The 15,302-nt window shown below is 50.3% G+C and overlaps 1 protein-coding gene across 7 annotated transcripts in view; it reads left to right on the plus strand.

Annotated features, from left to right (window-relative positions):
* Positions 1 to 15,302, plus strand: part of ZMYM3 (zinc finger MYM-type containing 3) — a 33,479-nt gene that overhangs the window by 144 nt on the left and 18,033 nt on the right. For 3 of the 7 annotated variants that reach the window (XM_075513430.1, XM_075513435.1, XM_075513436.1), the window contains exons 2-7: positions 10,214 to 11,110; positions 11,821 to 11,864; positions 12,260 to 12,332; positions 13,150 to 13,441; positions 13,884 to 14,061; positions 14,494 to 14,706. In XM_075513430.1, coding sequence (XP_075369545.1) covers positions 10,228 to 11,110; positions 11,821 to 11,864; positions 12,260 to 12,332; positions 13,150 to 13,441; positions 13,884 to 14,061; positions 14,494 to 14,706 — 1,683 coding nt within the window. In that variant the 5' untranslated portion in view covers positions 10,214 to 10,227. The other 4 variants (XM_075513432.1, XM_075513431.1, XM_075513433.1 and 1 more) reach the window with 4 other exon arrangements.

Below are 15,302 nucleotides of genomic sequence, written 5' to 3' on the forward strand. Positions count from 1 at the left end.
CCCGGGGGGCCAGCGGGGCCCGGGCCACGCGAGGCGGTAGCGAGAGGGTTAAGGCGGGGGGGGGGGGGGGGGAGTGGGGTGGCAAGCCCGCTCCGCGTGATCCGCTCCACACTTTGCGGGTGGTCGCGCGGGCACCGGCGGGGACTGGGTCCGGCCCGCGCCCTCCGCCGCGCACGTCCACCGCGCCCTGCCCCGCTGGAGTGCAGCCGCTGCCCGCGCTCCGTTCCGCGTTGTCTGTTCGCGCAGCCCCGCTCTGCTACACTGATCTGTTCCGGGTTTTCCGGCCGCCCGGCGGAGTCCGGGCTGTTGCGCCGATCCCGGGCTCGTAGCTCCGCTCCGCGTTTCCGAGGCCGCCGCCTGCAAGCGAGTCTCGCGAGCCCAGGCCCCGCCGCGGCCAATGGGAAACCGTCCCTCGCTCTGCACAGCCAATGGGGCCCTGCCCCCGCCCCCCTTCGGGCTGCAGCGCGCTGAGGGCTCCGAGCGGCGCCTCCATTTAAAGGGGCCGCGACGCGAATCCGGGCTCTGGGTAGAGCGGGCGGCGCAGCACCGGGGAGCCAGGTACGAGCGGCGCCAGCCGCGGGCGCCTCCCTACGGCTGCACGGGAGGCGCAGGTGGGGCGGCGGCGCGGCGTGGGGCGGTGTTGGGGCGCCCGCCCGTAGGGTGCCGGTGCTTGGCCCCGCGGGTGGGGGCGGGGCAGGCGCGTGCGGCGCGGGTCCCGGGGGTGCGGGTGGGCCCCCCCCCCAGGATGGGGGGCGGGGCGCGGCGCGCGCCTGGCGGGAGGGGGCGGGGCCTACCGCTCCGGGAGGGGGCGGGGCCAGCGCCGCTCATCCCCCCCCCCCCCGTAGCGACCGCCTGGGGGCGCCCTGCAGCGGGGGGCGGGTCCCGGGGACGTCACCCCGATGCGGCACCGGCCCCATGTCTGCTGGAGGGGGTCAGGCCCCGCCCCAGCCCCAGCCCCAGCCCCCTAGTCGGGACGGGGGAGACCCCGGTGCGACCCTCGCCCCTTCTGGGGAGAGCAGACCTAGAGGCCTACCCCCCGGTATGGCGGGAGCAGCCCCAGCCTGACACTCATCCCCGCGCAGCCCCCGCCCCGGTGCCGGTTGGCACGGAGGGGGCAGGCCCCGGCGGGGGCCCCCACCCTGGTGCTGGGGGCTGGCTGTATCCCCTGCCATATCGGTGCCTGGGCACAGGCTGGGCCCAGGGGCTCGTGGATCATGAGACCTGCCCCAGCCCCGGGTGTACCCACCCCAGCGGGGCCTGTCCCTGCTGTGGGGAGCTGCTCTGTGGAGCGGCAGCAAACGGCCCCCAGCCTCCCCCTGGCAACCAGCTGCCCCGAAGCTTGTTGTGCACCCGGTGCCCTGTCCCAGCACCCTCCTCGGCTCGCCTCTCCCTGCAGCTCAGGCAGAGGCTTTGAGCGATGCAGCCGTTATGCTGTTGTCACCACATGTAGTAACAAAGTGTGTGGAGCTCACAAAAAACGCAGCTGCTGGTTGCGTTTGACCAAGAACTGGCTGACCATTCTGTCTGCCTTCCCCCTGTGTGGATGGGGTGGGTCTGGACCCGGGCAGGGATTGGGAGTGTCCCTGAGGCCTGGAGTGTGCGTGTGGATCCCTGGACACCATGCACTGCCCTCGAGGATCAGGACCCGTGAGAGAAAGGTCCAGCCCCACAGGGCTGAAGCTGCCTTGTACTGCCAGAGGAGGCAAAGCCCTGATCTGCCAAAGCCTCAGCAGGCTGGGCTGTGTGTGAGCAGCGTGGCCGTGGCCAGCAAGGTGCCCTGGGGAGCACCAGTACCTCCTGTGTGGTTTGTAGAGGTGGAGGCAGGACTGCCCCAGATGGGAGGGTATGCTGTGGAGGGTATGCTGGCGAGGCTGGGAGCTGGCTGTGGCATGTGCCTGGCACAGGAAAAGGCCCTGGCAGTCAGATATGCTTGTGTGGGCAGAGGCAGCACAGGACATGGTTTGTTGTCAGGTGATGGTGGGGGATAGGATGCTCAGCTGAGTGCTGGGGAATGGTTCCTGGAGTCTCTTTCTGATGAGGATGAGAGCTGCTTCGTTTGTGCTCTTCCCTTCTCCTCCTGCTGTGCTTCAGCTATGGCTCTTGTTCTAGGCTGTAACTTTTTTCTCTCTCACTGCTGCTGCATTCCCCAAGAAAACTTTTAATCTACATTTTCTTGCCTAACCCTGCCTATCCTGGGATCAAAGCTGGTGATAAGAACGTAGCTCTGTTGTTATTGCCAGCCCAGCTTTACTAAAGGAATAGCCACAGCCTACAGAGCTGCTGCCTGTAATGGCCAACCTGCAGCATGCCCCAGCATGGGTATTTGCACAGTCTCTGTTTCTCTCCGCACTTGCTTACATCCCTCTTACTGTGCGTGCCCTTGCTTTGGAGGATGCTTTGGAGGATGACAGTAAGTCACACCAGATTCCTCCACAGCTCTGACAGCCAGAGCGAGGGGCTGAGGCTGAGTGCACGGCCTTACTTTGGGAACAAAGCCCTTTGTGTTACTTCTTTTATGGATGTTTTATGGTCAGTGATGCTGGGATGCGTGACCCTGATGGACACAGGTGTGCTAGCAGAAGCCTCTAGTGCAGAAGGGTTATGGTGAAAGCAATTCAGGGGAAGTATGGAATAGGCTGCAGTTGTGACTATGAATTTGTTAGCTTAGCGAGGACTGTGCTAGGAGGATTTCACTGGAATTGTGTTTTAATCTCAGTAGAGTGTTTTAAGTGTTAACTTCTTCCTCTGCTGGCAGCACTGGTCAGGAAAGGACATGCTTGAGACCATCTTCACCAGTCCTGCTGGCCGTGGGCTCTGGTGGTGTCTTCTGGCCACTTCCTGTAAGCCTGCTCTGCTGGCTCAGCCCTTGGCAGTGTAAAGAGAAAGGAGTCAGTCACTAGGCTGAGACATTGGTCTGTTCAGCACAGCGTTACCAAGGGCCAGTTTGTACAGCTGCACATGAGGTGAAATGTCCTGACACTGAGATGCCTTTTTGAGGACCTGGTGGCAGGCACCTTGCAGAGGGATCTGGAACTGTCAGCAAGGCTGAGGAGACAGCTCACCTTGCACTTCCAGTATTTTGGCTTTGTAAGGCCACTTAAGGAAAATTAGATGCTTTGCCCTCAAAGATACATCCTCCCTGAGACTGCCCTCTTGTCTTCTCTCTCTTCCCTGTGTAGTAAGGTGTAGTCAAAGAACCACAGACAGATTTAGGTTGGAAGGGACCTCTGGAGGTCTCTAGTCCAACTGACCTCCTGCTCACAGCAGAGCTGACTTGAGACCGTGTTGTTCAGGGCTTTGTCCAGTTGAGTTTTGAGGACCTCCAGGGCCGGGGAGTCCATGGCCTGTTCCCAGGCTGCGGCATCCCCCTTTGGAGAGTCACCTGCTGTGCCTGCAGCTTTCCTTTCCAGCTGGCTGTGGCTGCTTGTGGGAGGTGTCCAGGACTTTGCGTTAGGTGATCCAACATCCTCCTGCAGCATTTGGGTAACAGGTGGAGACTTGGGGGCCATCTCTTTTAGACCACTTCCAGGTCTACTGTCTATTTCTGTCTTTTAATCAGTGTCTTAATAGCATTACGGCAGTTTCAACAGACGCTGCTCGAGCATGCCATGCACCTCCGTGCTTTTTTGTTGTGCTTCAGATAGTACTCCCAAAGCTTTTTTACCCACCCCCCCCCTTCCCCTGTGTATAACACTATTTTGGCAGATGTTGTCATGTGGCAAGTGGTGAGCCTTGGAAGAAACGTTGCTTATTCATGCTATAGACACAAAGCTGTACAAGCGGCAGGAGAGTTTTCTCTCTGACTTGATCTCCAAGTGGAGTTGGTTCTTGAAGCTGAATTGCTCTCCAGACACCAGGCATTGCTGCTAAGACCTCTCTCTTAACGTGTAGGCAAAGCAAGTTGTTAGAGCGTACCTAGAGTTGTTGCTCCTTTCTCTGTTTGAAAGCCTTGACACTTAGTGCTTGGGGGGATCCTGGTCTTATGAAAAGATTATCCAAGAGTATCCAAGCAGTTTCAAACTGCTGCCAGGATGGCATTCCGGATGGATGAGCATGCTCCAGTTGGTTGTCTTGGAGTTTACTACTAGTACGGGAGTGTTGGGCTAGCAGCAAATAATGCTGAGATCTGAGGAATGTTGTCATGTACCTTTGAAGTGTTGCAGGGAGTCTTCTGGTAAACCTAATTCCAGACAATTCTGCAAGAAGATTTCTGAAATTTACCCTTCCTCTTGCACTTTCTTGAAGCTGAGATGAAGCTTCTGGAATGCAAGCTCAAAATCTAGTTTGGTTGTTCCTGCCTTTGAGGAATTAACAGGAAACCCATGGTGCTGTTTTGCAGCGCCATCTGCTTGGTGTTGGAGGGTTCAGGTTTTCTTGATTCTGGGTGACTGCTATACTAAGTTTGAGGCCTGCACCCTAAGCTGGTACTCCTGCTGTAGAAAATTAGCAGTGGTCTTGATACCTCCTGGCTTTGGGACTGTTAGAAAACCATTGCTGGAGTCTTGAGGCTGCTGGTGATGTTCTGGGAAGGATCTTCTTTTCCCCATCTACCAGTTCCTGTTGTGTAGACAGTTCCAGTCACACATGAATACTGGCCTGAAGGGGACATGGTGATAGCTACCTCTGCACTCTAATTGAGAGAACCAATAATACATTTGGAGATGAGAAGAGACAACTGTTCACCAAGCCCTGCCTGCAAAGCACAAGTTGAAGAACTTGACCAGTGACATCTGCAGTAGCTATAGCTGACTTGGAGAGAATCACTGAATGCTGTTGTAAGATCTCCAAGTCATAGAGGGTTTACATGTCCCTGGGTCAGTTGTTTAAGTAATCATCTATAGTGTTAATCTGGAAATAGCTGTTTCTGCGTTCGTCCAACTTTGACTTCCAGCTTTTTGAGTCCTCATGTGCATTTCTCTGTATCTGTGAATTCAGAGTTCTCTGCTGTAGATCTTCTTACCTTGTGGGTTTTTTTGAGATGGGTCATGTCTCCCCATTTCTTTTCAATGAACAAAATAGGTTTATCACTGGAAGGTGTTTTCTGAACCATGTTTGATTCTTGAAGCAGTGGGATTCTTGCATTACTGTGTCAGAAAATGTCTGACACAGAAAATATCTAAAAAATATATTTTTTTTATTTGAAACATCTCAGCTCTTCTAGTATCTGTCATCAAGTGTAGACACTAGCCGAGAATGAGACAGTAATGGTCTAACGTGGTACTGTGTGCAAGAAGCACTGTACTGAATGTCACCAATGGGCTTTATGCTCTTTGAAGACTGAGTTTGGGCTCCCAGGTGGGAGCTCAGAGAGCTGCCTCTCTAAAAACACTAGTGAATAATGAAATCCTTTCTGCTCCTTTCTGGAGAATTTTGACTGGACTGAAACCTGGTCCTTAGCAGTGTGCTTAGTTTACTGGTGATTCTTCATAAATTCATTTGCTTTAAAATGAATTAACCAATTTGTAATAAATGTTTGCAGTGCTTGAATGTGGAAAGCGATCATCTACCCAGATAAACTCAGATAAGTCACAGCAGTGAAGTTAGCTTTTGCCAGATTTGTCACTCAAGGTATAATATTGTTAATGAAGATCTGTTGACTGAAACTATGCTGGTAGGACATGATATTATTTTGTTAATGTTTTATTGATAGAACTGTGTATCAACCACTGTTGTTTTTGTTGAGAAATACTAGGTTGGCTGTTACTGTTTATTCTAAAATTTGGCACAAAAAATAGGAACTTCCTCCAGAGCTCTGCTCAGGTCTTACAGAACTCGTAGATAGGAATTAGCTGGAATGTTGATTTAAGTCTCTTAATTTTTGTAGTTATTAGTTAATGCTTTTCATATTCCACATGATTTCTAACAGCAAAAAAAGATAAATCCGTCAGCCTTCAAAAGTCTTGAAAATCTGAATCCATATCCATGAACAAAAGTCTAGGACAGGTACCCAAGCAGTTGCTGTTCCTTTGCTATAGGAAAGCAGTAACTGCGTGGCCATGCTCTTTTGTGGGCAGTAGAGACTTCTGAGGTATTCACTTCATCATGAGGGAGTAACAACAGTATTTTTTCTTGCTGACTGATTTTAATTAAATGTTTAATGGTAGCTCCTCATTTTTGTAGGTAGGCCACATATTCCCCTGCTAATAGTTATCTGAGGACACTAAGATGTGGAAGATCTGTACAGCACAACTGATGTCCTTAATAAGCTAGATAAAGTCCCAGGCAGTCACTTGGTGTACTTGAGTGTCCTGGCAGAGATGTCTCTGAGCTTCCAGGTCTGAGAGGAGATCCATGTGCCCCCTCTTTGGCAGAAAGGGCAGGTCAGGTCTGGTAGTCACACATGTTGGATTTGGCAGTCAGTGTTGTGTTCTACACCAGTCCTGCGCACTCGGGGAAGACCCTCAGCTGTCCCATCGCTTCTTTGGAAACTCTTGCATGCTACCTGAGAAGCACTCTGCTTCAGACTGTTGTGCAGGGGACTTCACTCCTTGAACTTGATCTTCCCAGGAATATCTGTTACTGAATACTCCGGAGAGGATGGTGCCGAGTCCTAAGTAAGGAGTTTCTAAATGTCCGATCCGCTGTAATGTGCAGGATTTCACACTGCCTCCTCTTTTTTTGGCCGAGTCTCATTCCAGCGTACTCTCCTCACTGTCAGGTATGCGGCTGGAAAAGAGGAAGATTTCAAGCAGACCAGTGACCTGGGCCCAGTGACTGAGCTGTGCATTAGATGGTCCTGGAATAAAAAAGATGATGACTTGTGGTGGATCATTTCAGCATCTGCCAGAAAGAATAACTATTTTTCTTCTGTTGGAGAAAGTGAGAAGAGACTTTACCAGAGGTAGAGTGCACATTCAGTTGGCAGCTTAAGTCACTGTGAAGCTCAGCAGAAAGCCCAGAAGAATCTGAACACCTGGGGCAAACAGGATAAGTAGTTTTTTACCCTGCTGCAGCTGGGCAGCTCTAATTTCCTCAGGTTGAGTTTGACTTCAGAGCAACCTACAGAGCTAGAAAACGTTGTTCTCTCCAGTTCTGAGGGCTGCCCTCTTCATCCTCATCAGCTGGCAGTTGAAAGCCACTGTCAAGACTTCATTGTCAGGGAAAGAGAATTGCAATGATGGGCAGGGACATTCCTTGCTTTCCCACTCAAATTGCTTGTCAGCATCACCTCCTTGGGTCCAGCCTCAACTCTAACTCCATCAACTCTTCCAGATTCTTATAAATGCATCAAAAGTCAGCACTCATCTGCTCTGTATTGCCTTGTCACAGAGCTCTGCTGTAGCAGGTTTAAAATAAATAAAAGGAAAATACTTTTAAAAACTAAATGTTAGGCTGCAGAACGTATTGCCACTGGAATTTTTGGAGGCCCAAAGTATAAATTGTTCAAAGGGGGATTAGGCAGATTTGTAGAGGATTTGCCCAGTACAGACTCTTAACAGTGACAGTCTCAGTGCAACTCAAGCCAAGCAGTTCTTCAGCAGATGTTAGCTGCTTGATTGGAGGATGTGCTGAAGAGGAATGTCCTGTTAGTTATGTTTGTTATACTCTCTCCCCAGGTATCCATTCTTGGTGTGAATAGGAACAGGATATTTGAATACATGGTCCTTTCATTTCACTGCCTGCAGCAGTCCTTAGCTTTGCACATCCTAAGAATAAGTTTTTGGGTCATTCGCCAGAACGTGTGAGCTGTTCTGCCAGAGGGTTTCGGACAGAGCTGATGAAAGTGGACAGGACCTTGAACAAACAGGGTAAGCGCTGTGCTTCTAACCAGAACGTGCAAGTGAGTGGTCTTACTGCGGACTCTTGGGTCTGCAGAAAGGTCTGCGTATCTGTCCCAACCACATACCAATAGTTTGGAGTTGACTTAGTCTGCAGAATACTTGTTCTCTTTAAGACCGTTTTGTTGGTCAATGTTGTCACCATTAAGTTTGTCAAACTGTTGTCTTGCATTGTAATGCTCTTGCACCTAAAGCTTGAAAGCAATTGAAAGGTATGCACTATTGAAACCAGATGCTTTTGGTCTATTTGTAGAGCACGAGTAGCATGGCAAGTTCATAGATTAATTGTTGCTTGCATTATCCTCTGGGAGGGAATGCCCAAATGGATTTCTTATGTTCCAAAATTGTTCCCAGGGTCTCTTTTACCAAGCAAAGACTAGGCCAGCTGAAAGTGGCAAATACTGTAGGAGTATCACCTCTGTGGTTCATTGCAGACTTGTGCAAAGTGTCTGAAGGTGAATTGGAGGAGTATGTTAGTCTTGTTAAGTATACCTATAAATAAACTTTCCTTATTCATCTCGGTGGCTTGACCTTTCTGCTGCTTATTGTTGTAAGGTCTGCTGTCTGTCTGGAAATCTGGATGGGGGACATCTTTGAGAAGGAGGCATTGTTTGTATTCTGAGCAGCAGAAAAAAATGTGTTTATCTTCTTGCGAGGGTTCTCACCTGCTTCAAATCCTTAGGACCTTTCTTTCAGATGTCTTTATTTCTATTTCACTTTGTTCTTCTATTTTTCTTTGTCAGCCACCCTAAACCATGTATTAGATCCTGTATTGCTCTGGAATTCTAGAAGCTTTGTCTCCTCTGTAACTAGAGAAAGTGAATGGAATCACCAAAGTCTTTAGTGGTGAAACTTGCTGAGCATCTCTGAAGATTACCTCTTCTGTAGTTTCTGTTGTGAGTGTGGGAACGGTACTTATCTGCCACTGTGAAACAGAAAATGTGTTTTTAGATAAAATAAGAAGGCAATGACTTTGAACTCCAGCTGTAGGGTATGATTCCCTAAACTCCTGCTTAAATGAGTTTCAGAAGTTGGGTACATTCTCTGTCCAAATATGTCTTGTTTAGTTCTGAGAAAACCATTTGTGAGTGAGACTTGGTTATCCTTTCAGAGGGAAGGATATAAAGAAAGAATTAATTGGCCATCACCAGTGAAATTATTTCAGGCTTCCTCCTTCATTGATATGGATGAGTTATGCCCATAGTAAGCCCCAGTAGACAGGAATACTGAATATTCTGCTTCAGGGCCTAAAACAGTGCCAAATTTAGAATTAGAATGACTCTAATAGGGGAGGATATGTTGGTGCCACATCCTTTGATTTCTAGTCCCTTCCTTGTAGTGTCTACTTATAGCCTGTTCTGGGGACGTGATGCTACTTCAAGTCTTACTCTGCCTCACCACTTGTAGACTCCAGCTCCTTCTCCCCTTCCCTCTTCAGGTTTGTCAATGGTTATCTCTTTGTGGGGGTATAATTCATTTTTAGCCAATATTGATATAAATGCTTACTTGCCTCATTTAAAAGTCTTGCCCTTTCTGTCTTATGATAATGTCGACCATGAGGAGCTGGGCTGTAACTTTGTCCCTCTGATGTTAGCAGTCAGCATCATATCTTCCTGTGCAAGTGCGCTGTCTGTGCCCTGCAAAGTCATGCTGGTCTTTTTTCCTGACTTCACATTGCATGTTCGTGTCTACTTTGCTACTTGTTCTTCCTCTCTTGACTACTTTTGACAATCTGGGCTTTACCACCTTTCTTCTTGCCACTCTCCAGAATTCCTCCTAGTTCTAACTTAGGCTTTGCCAATTGCTCTTGTGTCTGAATAGTTTTGGGGCTATGCTGTAGCTGTAGTTATACTATAACATGGTTTATATCTGTGCTCTGACAAAATTCATGCATCTTGTCATCCTGTATCTTGTTCAAGGCACAGGCTACAGAGCTGTAAAGGAGTTCTTTCTGCCTCTGTGTTTAAGAGAAAAGATACTTTAAAAATAAAAGATGTGTTAGCTCCATGAGAACAGATCAGGAGAAACGACAGACCAGATTATTTGGGTCTGGTAAGATAGAGAGGAAGGCAGGGAAGGGGGTATTACACACCACAGAACAACTGTGTGAAGCCTCCTGAATTGGTACTCGAGTCATTTCTGATACCCCGCTGTGTCATTTAGCATAATCAAGTCTGCTGTGCTGTGGTGAGGTGTGTGGGGGCTGTAGAGTTCCCAAAGGTCTGCTATACTGAACTGCTGTGTCCCACTGCTGCTGTTTGGCTTTAGAGTCCTGTAACCTCACAAGTAGACGTGATTGACCTGCTAGTATCCTGATTATGGCTAGCAGTATTACTGGGCCTTATTTTACTCCAACAGTGTTCAGAAGAGTGGACAATTCATACGCTGTGTTAGACTACTTTTCATTAATTTGCAAGTCTCTCTCTCATTTCCAGTTACCATCTTCTAAATGGATTCCAGTGAATTTTCAGGATCTTTGGACCCCCTGTCCTTGCCTGACAAACCGCTTATTGGTGATCTCCCTGCTGACATGGAGTTTGGGGAAGATCTCCTGGGCTCCCAAACAGCTTCTACCCAGGAAGTTTCCATTCTTCAGCCCCCTGACTGGGATCAATCCAAGCAGATGACTGCAGATGGGGAATTGGACCTTCTCGTGAAAGCAGACAGCCTGTCTGAACTAAACAAATCCAACGACCTTGTTCTAGATAAACCTAGTGTCTTGGATATGCTGGAGAAACCTGATGTCTTAGACAACTTGGATAAAACTGCTGACTTGATGGAGCTAGATAAATTGGAGGGTCTGGATGGGCTGTACAAGGCACATCCTTCCCAGGATGTGGAGGATGGACCAGCGGACTCCTCTGCCCTCTCTAGAGAAGCCCTTGTTCCAGAAACATGGAAAGAAGGGGAAGATGCACCAAAAAATGATTCTGGGGACCTAAAGGAAGATGGTGCTGCTGCTATTCCTGCACTGTCTGATGACAACGCCCCTGAATCACCCCGACAGCCCATTCCTGACTCCGGAGACCTCAGCAGTGCCCCAGCCATGAAAGAAATCGCAGCACAATCCTCAAGTCTGCCAATGGCCCCCCCCCAATTCAATCTTAAACAGACAAAGAAGACAAGGTTGAAGGCACCAAGAAAAAGCTCACCCATGCAGAGGGAAGGGCTGGCAGGGGAAGCAGAAGTGGAACTGAGCCTGGACAACAGTACTGCAGCTTTGCCCCCTGAGCCCACAGAGGAAAACCAGGCAGAGGAAGGGGATGATAGTGGGAACAACTTGCTTAAAGAAAGTAGTGTACTGAAAGCACAGGAAGCCTCACCACCAGCAGGTAGGTTGTTATCTCTCCAGAACTTGGCTTCTTTTGCTCAGGAGGTCATCCTGCTGCACATTGCTGAAGCTGGAGTCTGTTTTGCACTCCAACTTTTCCCATTGTCCCCTGCTATGGAAATTGTGAATGCTACTGATGGGCTAGATTTGGGGAAACCATCTTGCTTACAGGGAATAATGCTCTGGGAGCTGCTCCCTTGGTGCACACAAGCTCTTGCTCTGGCTTTTGTAGCTTTAACTTTGATTTTCAATGCTTGTGTCAGCTAGGAGCTTCTCTGGTAAAGCTGGGGCTGCGCATCAGCTTAGCTCACACTCTTCATCACTGGAGTCTTTGCTGGAACTGAGGGTCACCAGGAGAAGGTGTTTCCAATGGCAGAGTCCCTCTGCCCAGGCTGGCCATCCTCAGGAGATGCTCAGTCTCGGTCAGAAGCAGTTGGAGGCAACTGCCCAGCATGCCTCCCCGATGCAGGGAGGTTTCCCCCTTACAGGACTCCTCCCAAGCTGCACGTTTGGATCTCTTAACTACAGGTGGTGGGTTTAGGAGCTTTCCTGTGGCTGATCACCACCAGAACTGTGCTTGTTAGCCAGGACTGTCTGAGGCTTCATGTGCAGACTGACCCAAGGGGTGGCTGCATTTGAAGAACACCTGTCCTCTTCTGTTGGAGAAAAGCAAGATGTTAGATGCAAGCTTCTTCTGTGCTTCTGTTCCAGGAGAAGGCCTGTCTGGGAAGGGAAGCGAGCTGCCAACTGAGAAGGTGAGGAGAATGCAGTCAAGTATGTATGCTACAGGAGCATAGAGGATGGCTGGCTGTTGTCAAACTCCATGAGAACACTGGCTGTCTCGTCACCCCTCTGGGAAGGAGTTTGCATGTCTCCTGTGACAGAGTGATCCCTGTGCACTGCCACTATGCTGTAATGTGGCTTCAGTGTGTCCCTGCTACCCCCAGCTGGAATGCCATTCTCATAAGCCTACTTCCCCCTCTTCCCCGTCTTGCCAACTCTGGTCAGGTATCCATGGAGTTTTATCCGTTTTCAGCCTAGTTATTGGGAAAGCAAATCCCAGAAGTTGGAACTCCACCATGATCTGGGATATTTGTCCATGGTTGTCCTAGCAGATGGTTAGCCCAAGTATTTTCTGAATGTCTTCTAGGAGCAGAAAAGAAGTGAACGAGCCAGAAGATCAGAAACTGCCAGGCCTGAAACTGTGAACTCTTCTGAGAGCAGTGAGTAACTAGGGGTGGCCAATGCCTGTTTTCAGCCAGAGCAGGGCCCAGGCCCGTTGTGGTTCATGGTGTGAGTACAGTGGGAACTCTGGAGTTTCTGTGCAGACTTTGCTCTTACACAGGACAGGTCCCTTCACCCCGTGAGTCTTCACCCAGGGGTACTTGACTTGCTTTCTCAGGGCACTTAGGTTGAAAGGGGGGTTGTAGTGTTTTTACAGTGGTGTGTGGACACCAAGCACCAAGTAATAGGTTGAGACTCTGGGGTTGTTCCCAGGAAATCCATCTTCCTTCTCAGCCAGGAACTTTCCTCCTTTGTCTCTATGGCAGCAGGCTGTCTGAAAGAAGGTTGCATTTTGGGGATTTCCCTGCAGAAGTACATGAAGTCTCTGTTCTTTGAGATGTTGAGTGTGACCCTGCCATTCCCTAGTATTTGTGTGTTGCTCCTTCATTGCCTGCCTCTGCAGCCTGTGCTGGAGGCTGGTGATCCAGCTTGTTGCCTTTAAGGTCTACCAGTTCTTGGAGGGTTTACTGCTGTAAATGTTCACACTTTGGGCTTCTGCTCAACCTTGGCAAATCATGACTTCCTAGAAAGGAATTGTACTTAAGCCCAGTTTGCTTAAAGACCTCCTGACTCGTCTTCAATTCCAACAGAATATCTTTTAAGGGTCCCTTTATCATTCCACCCAGACAAGTACAAAGCACTTGGAGGGACTCCAGAAAGGTGATCCCATAAAGCCCCAGCATGTGTCTCATGGCAGAGTTTTCTGTCTCAGTTCCTAATGAGGGATTTCTGTGCATCTTTTCTGCTGCTTTGCAGTTCCGGTCTCTGACGAAGACTCTGATGCAATGGTGGATGATCCCAATGACGAGGATTTTGTTCCTTTTCGTACGCGACGCTCAACTCGCATGTCTTTACGCACTCAGATGGCTCAGCGAGCTGCCCGCTCTACTGTCACCAAGATGACTTGTGCCAACTGCCGGACCCCGCTGCAGAAGGGCCAAACTGCCTACCAGCGTAAAGGGCTCCCTCAGCTCTTCTGCTCCAGCTCCTGTCTCACCACCTTCTCAAAAAAACCACCTGGCAAGAAGATATGCACCTTCTGTAAAAAGTGTGTGTTCATTCCCCTTTCCTCAATGCTCCCATGCTTGTGACCCCATTCACCTGCACCACAGCCGTGCCTGCCAGTCCCCATTCCTGTGACCCTCATGCTTCCCATTCACCCACATCACTCTTGCCCACTGCCAGCTGCTGCCCCATATCTTCATTCACACACCGCATGTCCCATGCTCCCTAAAACCCCTTCACGTTATTGCCTTTCCCTGCCCGTCCCCAGGCTCAATGACCCATATCCCAGCCTCCTCTCAAAACAACCTCCCACATGCTCCGTCTTCAGGCACCACCCCTCTGGGCCAGGACAGAAGCTGCTGTGAGACAGTTTGTGCCACCCTTATGGGACACCAGAAAGTCCTGTGCGTTGCAGCATGCTATCCTGTCCCTTTGTGGCAGGACTGGTGTGTCCCTGCACTAACACATTCCCTCCTGATCCCCAGGGAGATCTGGAACACCAAGGACTCTGTGGTTGCCCAGATTGGTTCAGGTGGCTCTTTCCATGAGTTCTGCACTTCTGTCTGCCTCTCCCTCTACGAGGCCCAGCAGCACAGACCAGCACCTCAGTCCGCGGATGCCTCGGACACCAGCCGCTGCAGCGTCTGCCACAAACCTGGCGAGGTAAACAAATCCCTGTCCTTCCCATGTCCTGGATGAGTTGTTTGTGACCTGCAGCACTTGGCCCTGCCTGGGACCATTGCAGGGCATTTGCCAGGTTCTGTGGTGTGAGGCCTCAGCCCCTGAGCTGGCTTGGGCTCACTCCCAGGTCCCTCCTTGTTACTGTGAACCAGCCCTTATTCCAGCAGAAGGAATAAGGCTTCTGCTTCTCCCCGCCCGGAAGCTCATTGCTTCCTGCCACTCTGCTCTCCCAATTGCTCCGCTGCCTTTTGGTGAGGGAGGCCAGCCTGAGTCCCCACCAGCATCCAGTATGGCACTTGCCACAGTTATAGTGTAACAGCCTGTTATCCCAAGGGCCATGGTAGTAGCGCTGCACATGCATTGGAACAAGGCACATGGTGGTTTGGGGAAGTGACAGCAATGATGTCTCTGCAGATCCAGCATGAGGTCAGCAATGGGAACGTGGTTCACCGCATCTGCAGCGACGCCTGCTTCACTAAGTTCCGGGCCACCAAGGGGCTGAAAACCAACTGCTGTGACAACTGCGGACTTTACATCTACAACAAGGGCTTGCCCCTGGAGTACCTCTTCCATGAAGGCCAGCAAAAACGCTTCTGCAACTCTGCCTGTCTCAACAGTTACAAGAAGGTGTGTGGCGTCAGCTGCCTGGGGTGGAGGGTCTCTGTGGGCACACAGCAACTTTGCTCGGTGTGGCACAGGGCACTTTATGCAATAGCAGGTGACTTGAATCCTTTTGGCCTTTTATTGCTGACAAAACATTTAAGAGATTCCTGTGGAGAAACTTTGAAGCAGGCAAACAGAACTTATTTATTCCGCATGGGGCCCATCTTGGACCCGAGCATGGGTCAGGCACTCAGTAAGCTCAACTGTGCAGCGACACTGGTATATGCAGTTAGCATGGGCTGGTTTCTTTTGGATGTCTTCCCAAAGCTTGGCTGGATATGTTCCTCTGTGGCCTGAGCAGGCTTCACTTAACTGTCTTGATGGGATTGCCAATCTCTGTATTCCTGCCAGGGTACCCTTGAAATGAGAAGGTGAGGTGCCACAGGCAGCCTTTTTTGCTACCACTGCCTGAACCTGCAGACTATGAGCCTGGCCTCTGGCATCAGGTGTTCCCTGCAGGAGAGCTGCCCTGTGGTGGATACAGTAGTGGGGTGGGATATGAGGGTCGGACCTCGCCGGCTGTGATGGTCTCCCTGGCAGCTCTGTCCTGCTCTGTGTTT

Source organism: Mycteria americana, chromosome 10 (assembly GCF_035582795.1).
Source record: "Mycteria americana isolate JAX WOST 10 ecotype Jacksonville Zoo and Gardens chromosome 10, USCA_MyAme_1.0, whole genome shotgun sequence".
NCBI lineage: Eukaryota > Metazoa > Chordata > Aves > Ciconiiformes > Ciconiidae > Mycteria > Mycteria americana.